Here is a 17,959-nt window from a genome sequence, read left to right on the forward strand (position 1 = left end):
AATTATTGTGCATTATGTAGTCATTACGCCTATAGTAGAAAACTTTCCGTTTACAGAAAAACTAGAGCCAATTGACAAATTTCATTGTTATATTTGAACTCAGAATGCGAAATTCATTAAGAAATGGATCCTTTTGTTTCCAAAACTGGCAAAAAATAAAAATTTGTTGAACAGTGTTATCACTCAATTCTGCAAGTGGTTCTGATTTACTATCGCTGTTCTCTAGCCGGTCTAAAACCGCGTCTGACCTAAAGGGACGCTTTTTGGACGCCATGGACGTTTCTCAGTTTCCAGGCAGAAAGAACAGTAAAAATGCAGGCAGGGCGCCGGACAAAGCACTCGGGACACAATGTATGTGAAATGGTTGGATACAGGAATGTTATACTATGTGATTTTAGTGTATTTAGTGAATGTCACTTTTTCACATTTCTAGATTTCCCGCCAGTTCCGTCCCGACGTCGCAGGGAACGGAACCCAGAACACAGATGCCGGCATTGGCCGGGGACGCTGCAGGAGGGACATCGCAAGAGTGAAGGACAAGGCAAGTTAAACATGAAGTGCCACGCTTCACCTATGATCTAAACCAAATCAAATATAAACGTCTGTTAATAAGTGTCCATGTGATGATAGTCCTATATAGTTGTATATCTTCTCAGATGCTTAAATTCCACGTTACTTCTTGGAACGTCCCGTGCTTCTATACACTGCAAACCATAAGCGTGTCTGTACACCTTCACCGGATGTGCTCTCACCTGATGTATATGACCAAACCGCTAGGTGAGGTCATAAATGGCCCGTGTCCCTTCTATGGACTGATGTCTTGTGTCCAATGGGCATGAATCTCCTCCTCTCTGTTAGCTCTCCTCCTCCATCAAATATGCACCTAAAACACATGACTAAAACATAGAGCTTTATCCTTACAAGACATTTATTGATAAACAATATCCAGTATTCCCATCACATGTGTGTTGTATTAAAGTGCGTCTTGTGAAGTAACTCCAATATGATACTCTGAATGGTACGAATCCTCCAACCGCTTGTGTGCAGCCAGCTGTATCACACTCTCCTGTCCTATGAGGGAAGTGGAAGAGAAAGGAGGATTCTGCTATCAGGGGAAGAATCTTTAAGTACGGATGTATTGGGAGGCCCATGGACAACAGAGAAAGTTGGCGTAGGAGAGGAGCTTTGATGTCACAACATTCGTAAGACAGCTGGCTACACACAAGCGGTTGGAGGATTCGTGTTCGAAGTATCATATTGGAGTTACTTTACAAGACGCGCTTTAATACAACACACATGTGATGGGAATACTGGATATTGTTTTATCAATAAATGTTGTGTAAGGATAAAGCTCTATGTTTTGGTCATGTCTTTTCGGTGCATACCGTATTTTTCGCTCCATAAGATGCACCTAGGTTTTAGAGGCAGAAAACAGAAAAAAAAAATTCTGAACTAATGGACTGCAGACATAGTACAGGAGATGACCAGAGACTGCGGACACAGTACAGGAGATGACCAGAGACTGCGGACACAGTACAGGAGATGACCAGAGACTGCGGACACAGTACAGGAGATGACCAGAGACTGCGGACACAGTACAGGAGATGACCAGAGACTGCGGACACAGTACAGGAGATGACCAGAGACTGCAGACACGGTACAGGAGATGACCAGAGACTGCAGAAATAGTACAGGAGATGACCAGAGACTGCGGACACAGTACAGGAGATGACCAGAGACTGCAGACACAGTGCAGGAGATGACCAGAGACTGAGGACACAGTACAGGAGATGACCAGAGACTGCAGGCATAGTACAGGAGATGATCAGAGACAGCGGACAGTACAGGGATGACCAGAGACTGTGGACAGTACAGGGATGACCAGAGACTGCGGACACAGTACAGGAGATGACCAGAGACTGCGGACAGTACAGGAGATGACTGCTGACCTTTGGGGAGGGGGGGGGGGGAGCGGGTACCTGAATTTGACAGGTACCCGCTCTTTCTTCTGTGGAGTTGTTCTTTGATCTTACCTGTTCCTCTATCCAGCCGCGCGCTGTCTACCCGGCTTCTGTAGTTTGGGCGCAGGCCGGACAGCCGGATACCCAGTACGCATGAACGTGAAGCGCTGCGCTTTGTGATTGGTCTGGCGGCTTCTGGGATCTGTCATGTGTCCCAGGTACCGCCTTACCACTCAAAGAGCACCGCTTCTTGCGCATGCGCACTTGGCACCCGGCTGTCACGCTCACTACAGAAGCCGGGAAGACAGCGCGCCGCTGGATAGAGGAACATGTAAGGTCCCAATGCAGAGCTGAGCGGCCGGCCCGGTATTCTGACACGGCAGCAGTGGAAATACCGGACCGACCGCTCCATATTCGCTCCATAAGACGCACTGACATTTTCCCCCCTTTTTTGGGGGGAAAAAAGTGTGTCTTATGGAGCGAAAAATACGGTATTTGAAGGAGGAGGAGAGCTAAGAGTGGAGGAGATTCATGCCTATTGGACAGAAGACTTCAGTCCACAGAAGGGACACGTGCCATTTATGACCTCACCTAGCGGTTTGGTCATATACATCAGGTGAGAGCACATCCAGTGAAGGTGTACAGACATGCCTAGTGGTTAGCAGTGTACAGAAGCACGAGGTGTTCCAAGAAGTCATTTGGAATTTAAGCATCTGAGATGATATACTTGTCACGGAGTGGCCATCCCTCCACCACCCCCCTGTGCCTGCTGTCCCCCAGCCTGTTGCGGCCTGTTGTCACCTCACCCCTCTGTTGTCACCTCACCCCTCCCTCTCCCCTTGCCAAGTCCTCTCATCCTGCTGCAGCCTTTGAAGACAGGCTGTGCAGGATGAGAGGAAGTGGCCCCTGTAGCGAGGATCACACCTCTCCTGGAAATATCGCTGGAAGAGTTGTGACCCCCCACCAGGAGACCCCGGCACAGTGCAACCAACCTGTCTCCACGCGCCCCCCCCCCCAGCGGGCGCAGCGCAGGCACGAAGCTTCCCGCGCTCTGCCCCTGCCGGAGACAAAGGCTGCGCTCGAGCTCGAGTGAGGGGGGCATGCTTCGTTGCCCCGACGCTGGGTCGGCCATTGCCAAGACTGCGGTTCGTCCACCACTCGGGACAGGATGCTATGCGGGATCTGAGCTGAGGCCAGACCCCACAGCCAAGACCCTACTGAGCCCTTGCAAGCCTGCTGTGTCCCTGACAAGCTGACCGCTGTGTTGGTCCCCTGCACGAGAGAGAGAGAACACCTGTTGGGAGGTCTGAGCTGAGGTCAGTCCCCACAGCCAAGACCCCGCTGAGTCCCCGTGAGCCTGCTGTTGTCCCTGGAAAGCTGAGCCCCGTGAGGATCCCTGTCTGCTGACCGCTTTGTCCCTGGAAAGCTGTGTGAGGTCTGAGCTGAGGTCAGACCCCACAGCCAAGACTCTGCTGAGTCATCGTGAGCCTGCTGTTGTCCCTGGAAATCGGTGTGAGGTCTGAGCTCAGGTCAGACCCCACAGCCAAGACCCTGTTGAGTCCCCGTGAGCCTGCTGTTGTCCCTGGAAAGCTGAGCCCCAGGAAGATCCCTGTCTGCTGACCACTTTGTCCCTGGAAAGCTGCCTCCTGTCTGCTGATCGAGTGTCCCTGGAAGCCACATGCTGCTGAGTGTCTGCAAGCCGCCTACCGTGAGTGTCCCTACAAGCCGCATGTTGCGGAGTGCCCTGAACTGCCCCATTGAGTGCCCGGATTAATACTTGCTCGGACTGTCTATTGAGTGTCTGGAGTATAGTAGCTACCTGGACTGCCCCCACTGAGTGCTCGGGCCATCGCTACCTAGATTGCCCAATTGTGGGCCGGATTACAATTATTTTGGGCTCCTCCCCTCTCTTCCCCTTTTTGGGTACCTGGACGCCACCTTCTTACCCTGACTGAGTGCCTTCCATAGTTCAATAAAGCTTTGTATGTTTACCATCTTCTTTGTGTGTTCTGTCCCGCCTACGCTTCTGTCACAATACTATATTGCCCAAAGGTATTGGGCCGCTGGACTTTCCACGCACATGAACTTTAGTGGCCCCCCAGTCTTAGTCCGTAGGGTTCAATATTGAGTTGGCCCCGCCCTTTCCATGCACATGACCTTTAATGGCCCCTCCCAGTCTTAGTCCGTAGGGTTCAATATTGAGTTGGCTCCACCCTTTGCAGCTATAACAGCTTCAACTCTTCTGGGAAGGCCGTCCACAAGGTTTAGGAGGGTGTCTATGGGAAGGTTGGACCATTCTTCCAGAAGCACATTTGTCAGGTCAGGCACTGATGTCGGGGGAGGAGGCCTGGCTCGCAGTCTCCGCTCTAATTCATCCCAAAGGTGTTCTATGGGGTTGAGGTCAGGACTCTGTGCAGGCCAGTCAAGTTCCTCCACCCCAAACTTGTTGATCTATGTCTTTATGGATCAGTAGTGGCATGCTTTATACCACTGCATCTGAAAAAAGAATAGGCTAAAACAGAATAGAAAATAAAGCAAGAGTATAGACTAGAATAGAGAATAAAAAAAAAAAAAGAATAGAATGGAAAAAAATAGAATAGAAAAGAATAGAATATAGCCATCGTCTGAAATTCAAATTTAAAAAAGAATAGAATAAAATAGAAAGAATATAGCTGTCTTCCAAAATTCTAACTTAAAAAAGTATAGAAAAGAAGATAATAACAAAGCTAGAATAGACTATAGCTTTTTTCCAAATTTCATAAAGAATAGAATAGTATAAAATGGAAAATAAAACAATACAACAGAAAAATAAAATAGAATACAATATAATAGAAAAAATATAGCAATCTTCTGAAATCTGAATTTTGAATAGAACCAGCCATTTTTCACAATGAATTTGGATAGATTAAATATTATTGATTATGAATTTGATTCCAATTTGAATTCAATTTGAATTCATTGGAAAAATTTTAATCTGGTCGAAAGCAAATAAACTAAATAAATTTCATTATGTTAGCGCTATAAAAATCTTGTATAATAATAATAATAATAATAATTATAAATGCAACAAAATTAAAATTAGCAACATAATGAACTGATCCAAAATGAAACAAAACTGATGATTTTGTTCTGCACATGTCTAGACTTCAATGGAAGTGTCTGAAAAAGATTTTTTTAAAAACATAAATAACCTTCTCCTACTCCCAGTAACTAGATTTCCATTGGCTGAAAAAAAATTGCCCAAGCCTGAATACATCTGATCAAAAAAAAATGCAAAAAAAAAAACCACACCAAAATCACCTGTAAACGCTTTTCCTGGGGACTGAATGCAGCCCAAATATTTGGTGTTTCGGAAACATCACGCTGAGAAATCTCTGGATCTAATCTGAAAGATCTGGGATTTGTGGAAGGCAGTCGGAGCCGAATTCTGCTGATATCCTATTCTAAGGCTACTTACTTGGCATGGTAAAGCTGAGAGTCATTTCCTCCTCCAGGGATCTGTGGCTGACAATACAGAATAATACATCTCCAGGTTCAAGGTCGGTAGACGGCTCCACAGTCAGCACACTGGTCACATTAAATGTCCCATCGCTGTTCCCCAATAGAGTTGTGAAAGAAACGTCCTTGTCCCAAGATGAGCTCCTGATGTTACTTTTACTGGATTTAACCCATCGGATCTTCACAGCTTCTGGGTAACAACTGCTGACTTCACAACGGACAGATCCCGTGATTCCATCTTCAATCTGTTGATCATGGCTCAGCGCCGTCTGCGGCTTAACTGTACAAGGAAAGACACAATTATTCATTATTTCTATACTAAAGGCTAATTTCACTTAAAGTGTTACTGAACCCCCAACAGTACAATCAGTCTGTAGATGCAGCAAAGCATTCTTGTTATACTCATTGTGGAACCTAAGGGGTTAATCCTCTGCATTGTGTAAAAATGCTGTTAGATCCTGACTTCTCTGATCCTCCCCTTATTCCAGTGTCCCTCTCTTATCTCCTGATAAGAAAAATCATGTAGAGATGCTCTGTACATGTTCAGTTTGGTGTGTATTGCTAGAGAGGTGTTTTTTTTTCTTGGGAGGGTGCATGTGATCAGCAAAGGGCCAATCAGCACTATCCAGACAGAGGGTCAGGGCTTCTGCATCCTCCTAGAACAGAAAGAAAACTCCTCCTACTAGGTGTAACCAGTGCTCAGCTAATGTGTTTAGGTTATAAGTCAGGTTAATATAACCCGGCTGTTTTGTCACCTGCGTCCAGCTGGAGGGATTTCCCTTCGATTTCAGTCCCATAGACAATTAACCATCATCTCAGAAATTAAGGGGAAATCCCAGGTAGCCACCAAGATCAACAGAATAAAAGGTCCCTCGATTTCTGTTCTGGATTTGGTGGAATGGTAAACAGGGCAAGTGGAGGGCGAATCTCACCAACTGGAGCACAGAGACATCATTGAACACTGACATGACTGTCACAGATCCACGGTCGCCTCCACCAACATGCAACAATCGCACGACCGCGACTAACAGTAATACGTCACGCCTACGGCGTCAGACCCCAGAACTTCTCACCAAACTCATGACCGAAGGACCGGCCGATCTAAAACCACAGTGTGACGCACGTAACAAGGCCCCACCCAGCTGCACCCAGCACAGCGATTGCCCAGCTAATGGTCTACAATATATGCCTGCAGCCTGAATGCGCTTGTTACTGGGTCGGGTTAATTACCAACCAACCCTCTCAAACTGCCACCACCGTCTTTTTTGTCAGAGAAGAAGGAAACTCTGTCAGAAATACACTATAATTGAGAAGATGTCTGATTGAGAAGTCGTCTGTCCAATATGGTCACCTACAGGCCAATTGGGCAGGGAGTAGACAAACACAGTAGCGTCTCTTCAAAAGGCAGGAATTTGTGAATTGCAAGTAAACGCTTAAAAACAGTTTAACACTTTCAAGAAAGATTTATTACTAAAAGAGTCAAACAGGTGCAATAAAATATTTACAAAGATGTCACGAAAATATATATATATGTATATAAAGACACAGCAAAGAGATAATAGGAAGGAAGTTACAGGGTTAAGTTACTCGCCAATAGCCTTGGTTTGTAGCAGATCCACGTTGCAGAGCGGGAAGGATCTTTGATCTCCTTTTGTTACGATGTTAAGTTCAGGAGATGTGTGTAGCTTAGCTTCAAGGCTTGCAGCCTATCCTTTTTAAAATCCCTCTGGGGGGGGCGGCTCTGAACACTGGCCACTACGCTGTTTTGGGAGGGGTCAGGAGAACTTTGAATTAAAACTAACAGCTTCATACTCCATGATATGAAACATACAGTTGACCTGAGGAATGTTCAATTAACTGCTGGTCAGTTTTATGAGGTTCCAAGGGGAGAAGCTGCCTTATCTGTTTTATGATGGGTGAGAAAGGTTACACTTTCTGCCTGGCACCGGACTCAGGATGTCTTAACCTGGGCTGACCCACACCATCTGTCAGGAGATAACGTTTGCCTCTCAGGAAGGGAGGGGGTAGGGAATGAAGGCTGAGGAATACTTCTACTAAAAGAAAAGAAAAAGGGGAACTCCACGTCCAACTCTGATGAGCAAGTTTGCTACAATGACAGATACCAAAGAGTCAGAAATGCCAACGCATTGTTCAAATAACAATTTGTTAAACGATCTCTATACCCCTGATGAAGGAGGTGGTTGGGGATGTCTTCCCCTGATGAAGGAGGTGGTCAGGGATGTCTATAGCCCTGATGACGGAGGTGGTCAGGGATGTCTATACCCCTGATGAAAGAGGTGGTCGGGGATGTCTATACCCCTGATGAAGAAAGTGGTCGGGGATGTGTATGTCCCTGATGAAGGAAGTGGTCGAGAATGTCTATATCAGTGGTGGTTGGGGATGTCTATACCCCTGATCAAGGATCAAGCATCTCAGGAAGAACTGATGACCATGTTGTCTTCCACATCAGACCTTCAAGGTGAGTTCAGCATGGCACCCTGACATCAAACAATACACAAAGTGTAAACAAATGTAATTAAATAATGTAAAAAAAGTAAATAAAAAACACATGTGCAGGCAAATGCTGAGCTGTGCACACCTTTATCCCCAGGAAGATCAGCCCGGATCATACACACACACACTGCTGTGCTCTCACCTGGAGGAGAAGATCCATCTCCATCATACAGCCGATTGCTCATTGACTGACAAAGACAGATGCCCGCCTGGGCCACCATCCCACCACTATCAGCTGTGCACAATGCATGAGATAGCCGCCAGATTCCTCTTTTTTATCCAGCACACAGACAGCCTATCATCAATCAGCTCTTGCTGATTATACAGAGGTGTTAATAACCATTGGAGGGGAGGGATGTCAATCTGGAGCTTCAGGTAGTATGTCTAAATCCCCCCCACCTGCTGGTCCCAAATTACATCTTGGTGGGGCGGGAGAGCCGTCACAGGCACAGCTGCATAGCAGGAGGTGAATGGCAACCTTCTGCTTTACAGCCCGATCATCGACAGGTAATGGACCGGGCAGCCCCGGGCCGTCAGACAAATGCCCGGTATGCCCTATGGCCACTCCACGCTTGGATGTTCCCATGTGAAGGTTTCCCCTCACCACCTGTTTCAGTGAAAACCGTTGCAACAGACCACCTTCCACAAAGTGAATACAAAAAAGTAAGGGGGTTTACAGATATAGTGGGGAACCTTCACATCAGTTACCCCCCCCCCCAAAACTGGTCTGGTGGGGCACTGTCATAGACATCCTCTCAGGTGCACTTTTCAGGAATCAGCCAGATGGTCCTCTCCAGGCTCCAGCTTGGCAACTCTGGTTTTATCCAATATTTTCTGACTGACTCCTGTGAGGCCTGCTCTTGATTCCTTTCCAGACTGCAGTCATTATTCAAGAGATGGTCAGAGACTGCAGACAGGAGACAAGAGATGGTTGGAGATTGTGGACAAGGTACAGGAGATGGTTAGAGGCTTCAAACAGCATATAGGAGATGATTTGAGATTGTGGACATGATACAAGAGATGGTTAGAGACTGTGGACAGGGTACAGGAGATGGTTAGAGGTTGCAGGCAGGATACAGGAGATAGTTAGAGGATGCGGAGAGGATACAGGAGATAGTTAGAGGCTGCGGACAGGATATAGAAGGTTAGAGGCTGTGGGTAGGATACAAGAGATAGTTAGGGGCTGTGGACATAGTGCAGTTAATATCTCACCACTGCTTGTGCATGGCTGCCATGACCGTGCCTCCTCTCTTCTGCAGCAGCATGTAATTCCTGGGCAAGCTGGAATTGTCTCATGTTTGCAAAGTCTAACAACTTAACCAGTTTTGTGATCAACGAAACATGCTCGTTATTCAAGTTACTTTATATTAGGGATAGGTTGTATGTTCATGTGTTCACCGAATAACAACAATACAAAAAACTCGCCATTCCTCTTATGAAGTACGTCAGACTGTCTACTCTGCAAAAAGGGGCCATTTGGGGGATATCTGTACTGTCCTGACATTTGGGGGATATCTGTACCGTTCTGACATTTGGGGGATATCTGCACTGTCCTGACATTTGGGGGATATCTGTACTGTCCTGACATTTGGGGGATATCTGTACTGTCCTGACATTTGTATTTTTTTTGTCATAATTTTTCGGGAAAATGAAAAAATAAAAAAAATTATTTTCACTATTTTTTTTACATACTGTCACCAGTGCAGTACAGCATCATCATATAACTGGCATGGCAGTGATCAGGGACACTGACTGGTGACAGTGTGAAAAACAAAAATATATATATATTTTTTTTTTATTAAATTTTTTTCTTTTTTTTAAGATTTTTTTTCATATTTCCCTATGTCTAAAGTAGTACAATGTTAACATAGTAACATTGTACTACTTTGGGGAAGTGATCAGTATTTTTTTTTTTTTACACAATTTGCTTATAGCAAAGAATTACTTTACAAGCATTTACCTGAATGACATCGATTCATTCAGGGTTTTTTTTTTTGTGCTTAGCTGTGATTTGGCCACAGCTAATCACATGACATGTGCATGTGATTAGCTGTGACCATTCACAGCTAGACACTAGTATACAATGGATGGCATGAATGAAGCCATCCACTGTATACAACTGTCATGTGATCTGCTGTGATTGGTCACAGCAGGTCACATGGTACCGGCAACGTGCTGTGCGGCTCTGCAAGCGCGCGAACTGCGCATGTGCGGGAGGACGCCATATGGCGGCCTCCCGGAAAGGTAATACATTTTTGCGGACGCCATTTGGCCATAGGCCGGGCGTCAAATGGTTAAACAGTTCTTTAGTCCTCGGCACCCAGGGCTGTTTAAGCACCCATCGGCAGAATCTGCATCATACGGTGCAGGATTATCTAGGGGCAAGAGTAGACTTGAAGACCTTTCCAACTGAGCATCCACTGGGTTATGGGTCTTGAGGATGGATCACTGGCCAGAACTTGCTCAATACGCCATCGAGCTACTGGCCTGTCCTGCATCCAGCGTGCTTTTGGAATAGACATTCAGTGCTGCTGGAGATTTTGTGACATATAAGAGTGCATCTGTCCACAGACTCCGTTGAACAGCTAACATTTATCAAAATGAATCAGTCCTGGATCAACAGCAACCATCTTGCCCCTGATGCTGATGTAACTGATTACATTTCTTAGGGATCCGGGATCCCTTGAAGACTGCCTATCCTATTCATGAATCCTGATTTCTCCAGCCTTCCTCTGGATTAACTGTGGGTGTAGGATTATAACTTTTTTTTTCTATGGTTGAACTGGATGGACTTTTGTCTTTTTTCAGCCAGACTAACTAACTATGATTTTGCTAGCTTCCAACAATTGTTTTGGTTTAGAGAACCACCAACACCCAAAGCCCAATTTTTCGGCACCTGTTTCAAAGTGCATGTAATTTTATTCCACCATTTTTCTGTATTAGTTAACAATTTTTAACTACAGGACCCATGCCTGTGCCCATCAAGAGTAACTGTGAGGGGTTACAGTGTTCAGGCTCCACCAACACCCCAGGCCCAGTTTTTCTGCACCTGTATGACAAGTGCATATAATTAGAATTTTTAGAGCAGGATCCAATCCTGCACTCGTCAAGAATAGAAGGGTTACGGTGTGAGTCCTGCTGCAGCAGGTTCTATACATTGTACGGATGTGCAACTTCTCATGTAGTTTAAGGGGACCCCCAGGCATGATATTTAAAGGAACTTTTGTAATTATTTGTTTTTACTTTACCCACTTGCCTACCAGGCACTTTCACCCCCTTCCTGCCTAGGCCAATTTTCAGCTTTCAGTGCAGTTGCATTTTAAATGACAATTGTGCAGTCATGCGACACTGTATACATATGATATTTTTACAATTTTTTTCACACAAATAGAGCTTTCTTTTGGTGGTATTTAATCGCCACTGGGGTTTTTATTTGTTGCTCTATAAACAAAAAAAGAGCATAAAAAAAGCACAGGGGGTCCTTTCTGGGAGGATGTCCATGGACGCCCTCCTAGAACTGGACAACCGCGCTGTAGCCTGTAGCAATTGTACGTACAGAGATGGACGCGGTCATCCATCTTGCTACAGATCCCCCATCTTGTATCATTCTCTCTCCCTCCAATCCCCCTCCCTCAGGAATGTGGTCTGTATGTATGCTGAGTTCACAAGGCATCAGGCACAGCGGGATAGCTTCATGGTTAAAAAACCCCAATTAGCCTGGGCCCAGTATGTCTGTGAGACTCTTGCTTAGAGCGGATTGTAAAGCTATAAACCAGTCCTTCATTGGACACGAAAGACATTCCGAGTTAGCCGTAAAACAGACATTTAAAACCCACTTTTCCATATAATTTCATATCTTAAGATAAGAAATAATTACAACGAAACAAAGCATATATTCGGATAGCTCAGTTTAATGCGAGTCGCCTGATATCTTACACCCCTAGTTAAAGTCTACAGGAGAGCAGAAAGCCATATAGTTCTAGCTGAAATAGTAAGATATGGCATATTTGATGTCTGGATGTTCAGGATATAATTCTGCATATTAATCTACTAATGGCTAGGCTACTACATGTACCTAGGGAAGGTTATTGACCATGATATAACTTGGGAGGGATTTGGTCACAGCCTGAATTCCCCGCCTAAAACATCCCTCCCCAAATGAGGCAATTGGTTCTCTGCTTTAAGGAGACACCCTGCTGAGTTCCTAAAAAAGAGGTTGTCAGGCTTAGAGCAGTAAGATGAAGAGATCTCCCTTTTAACATCAGGAACCAACTTTGGGAGAAAAGGCACCCTTTTGTTCAGGACCCTTGAATCTGCTTAAACCAAGACTGACGGCAAGTATTCTACCTCCCTAAACTTCTGTTATCTCCCTGTGTTTTTGCTCTCTGTATTTATATATATATATATATATATATATATATATATATATATATGCTACATCTTTTTCTGTAAATACTTTTATTGCACTATTTTGACCTTTTTAGTAATAAATCTTATTTTCTGAAAAGGGTTGAACTGTTTCTAAAGCTCTTTAATGCAAACTAAGAATCCCTGTCTCTGAAGAGCGCTACTGTGTGCTTTTTAAACTTCTGCATACATCTGCCTGCGGTGACAGTGTGTATACAGACGCTTATGTGACGGACGCGGCGTCAGACCCCAGCCCTTCTCACCAAACTCGTGACCGAAGGACTAGCCAATCTAAAACCGCGCTGTCATGTGTGTAACAATGCCACGCCCAACTGCACCCTGCACAAAGATTTTCCAGCTAATGGACCAAAATCTGTGTACTTGCAGCCTGGGAGCGATTGTTACTGGGTCAGGTTAATTACACAATTAACCCTTCACACTGCCACCACCTCCTTTTTGTACAGAGAAAAAGGAAACTCGGCAATATCAGCAATAACACTATGATGTTGAATAATCGTCTGTATACCACTGTCACCGCAGGCAGGATATACAGAGGTTTAAACACACACAGTAGCATATATATATATAAATACACAGAGAGCTTCAGACTCCATACTATTGGGACCAAAAGTGCAGTTAGACCAATCTTTTTTCACATTTTAATTCTTATTTTTTATATTTTATTTCTTGTGTTAAGGGATATATATGTGTGTGTGTGTGTGTGTATATATATATATATATATATATATATATATGTGTGTGTGTGTGTGTATATGTATGTGTGTGTGTATGTATGTGTGTGTATATGTTTTATTTTCATTTCAATTAATTTGTATTCATATTTTGGTGTATTAATTTTTTTTTTTTTCACATGTGATTATGAAGCGCAGCACTAATTACCAGATACACTATTTCACTATTTTCCCTACTGAGACACAGGCTGTGTGCACTAGCGGCTACCGTACTAATATAATAATATTTTGACCATAGTAAGTGCTTAAGGTATATTTTTATATTTTCATCATTATTAGATTATATGGCTGCTCGGGTTGCAGTCTGGACTATTCATCTCCACATACTATATAGTAGCGAGGGAGTCCAGATTTTTTTACAATTTTACACCTGGTAAAGACAGCTCTTTGTGAATGACCCATGCACTATTGGGATGACTTACTAAAGGCAAATAGACTGTGCACTTTGCAAGAGCAGTTGCTCCAGAGCTTAATGAGCAAAAGCTCTGCTGACTTCCATTGTCCAATTATGCAATTTTTTAAAATTTTCCTTGCACATGATTGGGTATTTGCAAAGTGAATCTTTATCTCATTTACAAAGCTCTGGAGTAATTGCACTTGTAGTGTGCAACTACACCTTGTATGGTGCACAGCCAATTTGTCTTTAGTAAGTCAACCCCCATGTGTGAGTATAATTCTTTTTATTCCTTTCATTATCAATAAATGCATTATCGGCGCTGTCTAGTGCACCTAATTTTTCTCTTTCCTTGCGGATCTCACTGTGTACCTGATACTTGCAGAGTAGATGTCGCGGAGTCAGAATCTGGAGTGAAGATAACAAAGCAGCGATAGTCCCCTTCATCTGTGATCTGAATGTTGGGTATGAAAAGACTGGCATTGCCTTGTTGGAGGTCTTTGTCATTCATGTGAGATCCGGGCCTCAATGGCGTATGGCGGGAACTACGAAAAACATAAACCTCACGTTCAGTTCCATTCTGTAATCTGAGAGTCCAGATAACTGATAGTTTCTCTAGATTCAGCGGTATTGGGACACCAGACAGCAGACAAGGGATGGTGACATCTTCTCCTCTAAGAGCTTCAGTAGGAACATCTTTCCTAGAAACTGTCAACCTTCGAACCTGAAAATCACCTAAAAATTAGAACAAAAAAGAGTGATGACAATTGTACAGGATCACTTGTGACAGAGGAAACTAAACTGCTAACGTAATCCAGAATAACACTGCAACGGCACCCAAACCACTTATGGACCCCCCCCCCCCCGCAATGTACTGTGGACAGGCGGGCCGTGCAGGCAAAGCAACATACTGGTCTGTCACTGCCTGCTTTTGGGTTTAGGGCGCACGCATGCGAGACCCCACCACCGACACCTGCTGTGATTGTACATAACGGAAGTCTGTTAATATGTCCGACTGGTTCCACAACACGATTCAGGACTGGGACTTGCTGATCAGCTGTGTCCAATCACAGCCTAGAGTTCTGTCTTGATGGACAATCTGTACACAGAGAAAGATCTGTGGTTCTTACTCCTGTAAAGCAGGGATGAGAAACAAAGATCTGCTAGTAAAAGCAGCACATAATACACACATTTACAATAGGGACCTCCTGCACTACTATTTAAGCAATAAATTCTAATAAGGGGGAGCTGCTAACACCTAACCATACAACAAGTGGAAACAAATAAACTGGTGCAGCGCTACCCTGAATATAATCATATAAATATATAATAAGAAAAATCTAAAAATAGCAACGAAATATATACAGTGAATAAATAACACAATACCTTATCAGTGAATTGATCTTCTCAGGGATTACAGTGAGTAGGTAAACGTGTAATATAATAATAATAAAGTGAATCCCTAAATGGGATCAATATACTCATGAGTAGTGACCACAATGGCTAAATTAAGCCATATACATACAGACAAGTGACACTGAGTGGATCCCTAAATGTCACAATGGTGACAGGTGCCGTGATAACACTTCAAGAAATTACATCAATAAACAATTATGAAAGAGTGTGATAAAATACAATCGCATCAACAACCCTTAGACATAAATAATTACATAAAACAGTCCAAAAAAAGGAAGGAAAAGTTCAAAGGTGCGTGAACACCTAAAGTATTCCAAGAGCTTTAGGTGCAAGTGATACTGTGCATGCATAACCGATTGGAAATTATCCATGTGTGGCTAAATTGCCCCCTTACCTCCTTGAAGTGACCCCATAAGGGCCAAATTGCTTATTGGAACTCAGACCGGGGATCTTCCATGATTAGGTTCCCCCTGCGCAGTTGATACCAGTCCAGACTGGCGATATCCCCCTTCAGTAATAAAGAGAAGCAGCCCGGTCCACTCCAATATTGATATGGATAATGCAGCCAGCTCACAACACAAATAGGGCAAAGATAGAAAAAAGACCTCCCATAGTGTAAATCAGTTTTAATATCTCTTAAAAATAAATAGCAGCCAAATGCCCACTCACTTTACATCAGATAAAACAAGCAGTAAACCTCATGCTATGGGTGTACTTGCATGGGTTAGTTGGGTGCAGCAAGATGGCGTCCGTGCCGGAAATACGTCACCACGCTCACGTCCTACGCGTTACGTCACATTGTCACGTGACATCATCAGGGCCCTGTACACCCAAAGCATGAGGTTTACTGATATTTGTGATGTGAGCTGGCTGCATTATCCATATCAATATTGGAGTGGACCGGGCTGCTTCTCTTTATTACTGAAGGGGATATCACCAGTCTGGACGGGTATCAACTGCGCAGGGGGAACCTAATCATGGAAGATCCCCGGTCTGAGTTCCAATACACACATTACACATTGTTGGGTACATATTTATTCCCCTCATCACCCCTAGATGTTAACCCCTTCCCAATTTTGGTCTTTTTTGTATAGCAAAAAATAAAAAACCCAGTGGTGATCAAATACCACCAAAAGAAAGCGCTATATGTGTGAAAAAAATGATCTAAATTTCATTTGGGTATAGCATTGCATGACCGTTCACTTACCAGTTAAAATAGTGCAGTGGCGAATAGCAAGAAATGCCCTGGACATGAAGGGGGTAAAACCTTCCAGAGGTCAAGTGCTTAAACCGGGATCCAGCAAGGTGCTTTGACAATGGAATCAGTAATAATAACCCTCCAGTATGCTTCAACCTGAGATTCTACACTCCTATAAACCCTCTGAATCCAAGATGTGCTGCAGATGCAGACAATCAGTTGGCGTTTTCTTTCATATATTCTGGCTATGCCCTCTGATTCGGCCTTTCTGGTAAAAGGTAAAAGATGTACTGTGTCAAGTCTAGGGAGGGTTACTCCATTTGGACTGTGTCTTCAATTTTCTTGGCCTCCCTTTCACAGATATACCCAAAACCTCAAAAAAAAAAATGACCACCCATATTCTAACAGAAGGTATGAGACCTATCCCTCTCCACTGGAGGAAACTGTTGTCCTGTCTCAGACAGACCTACTGGATGTGATTATGGAAAATAGGAAGATAGAACATCTGATGGCTAACATTTGGGATAGACTGGAGACATCCTCTCAGATATGGGCACTGTGGGATCAGCCATCTTTTAGAGCTTTCTTTTGGTGGTATTTAATCACACTGGGGTTTTTTTTATGTAATGCTATATAAAATAAAATACTCAAAATTTTGAAAACAAAAATCAATTTTTCTTAAATTCTGTAATACAATTTTGCAAGCAAAACATCTTTCATCATAAATTTAGACCAAAATGTACTCTGTTACAGCTCTTTAGTAAAGATACCCCAAATCAGTGTTTATTATTTAGTCTGTACCAAAACTATAGAATCTACAAACTACGGGATATACAGTATATTTGAAACTTGATCCATCCTGCTGTTCTGACGTTCGGTTTCAAATTTTGAGGCCCTAAAATGTCAGGACAGTACAAATACCCCCCAAACGTCAGGATAGTACAAATACCCCCCAAATGCCAGGACAGTACAATACCCCCAAATGCCAGGATGGTACAAATACCCCCCAAATGTCAGGATAGTACAAATACCCCCCAAACGCCAGGACAGTACAATAACCCCCCAAATGTCAGGATAGTACAATAACCCCCCAAATGTCAGGATAGTACAAATACCCCCCAAACGCCAGGACAGTACAAATACCCCCCAAACGTCAGGACAGTACAAATACCCCCCAAATGCCAGGACAGTACAAATACCCCCCAAATGCCAGGACAGTACAAATACCCCCCAAATGCCAGGACAGTACAAATCCCCCCAAATATCAGGAAGGTACAAATCCCCCCCAAATGTCAGGACAGCACAATACCCCCCAAATGTCAGGACAGCACAATACCCCCCAAATGTCAGGACAGTACAAATCCCCCCAAAATGTTAGGACAGCACAATACCCCCCCAAATGTCAAGACAGTACAAGTACCCCCAAATGTTAGGACAGTACAATTCCCCCAAATGTCAGGACAGGACATATACCCCTCAATTGACCCCTTTTTTGGAAACTAGACAGTCTTAGGTTGCTATGATTGGCCATAACACTCACATGATACCCCGGCTCACAGCAGCTGCGTATTGAGCTCAGTGATTCACTGCGTCCATCAGATGGCGCATGAGTTCCTACTTACCATTCAAAGGGAAAATCCTGACATCCTGGGTCACATTGCGTGGAATTACAAGAGTTTTTTGACCTTCCTAGATGTAGGGTTCATATCATACACATAATCTGCTTTCCATCGGTGGTGGGTTGGAATGCACAGATGTATTTTTGAACATGAGTGGTGGTGGCGCAAGATTAAAATGACTTCCATTATGACTGACACTA

General features: G+C 43.9%; 1 protein-coding gene across 1 annotated transcript in view; it reads right to left on the bottom strand.

Moving 5' to 3' along the window:
- Nucleotides 1-973: 973 nt before the first annotated feature.
- LOC149452912 (natural cytotoxicity triggering receptor 3 ligand 1-like) overlaps nt 974-17,959 on the bottom strand; it is a 41,697-nt gene continuing 24,711 nt past the window's right edge. The window contains exons 3-5 of the mRNA XM_089688813.1: nt 13,899-14,261; nt 5,419-5,739; nt 974-1,071 (exon numbers count right to left, since the gene is read on the bottom strand). Of these exons, the coding sequence (XP_089544939.1) occupies nt 974-1,071; nt 5,419-5,739; nt 13,899-14,261 (782 nt within the window). The remainder of the gene's footprint in view (nt 1,072-5,418; nt 5,740-13,898; nt 14,262-17,959) is intronic.

The sequence above is a fragment of the Staurois parvus genome, unplaced genomic scaffold, assembly GCF_062004578.1.
Source record: "Staurois parvus isolate SC_StPar_1 unplaced genomic scaffold, SC_StPar_1.0 ptg000455l, whole genome shotgun sequence".
Taxonomy (NCBI): domain Eukaryota; kingdom Metazoa; phylum Chordata; class Amphibia; order Anura; family Ranidae; genus Staurois; species Staurois parvus.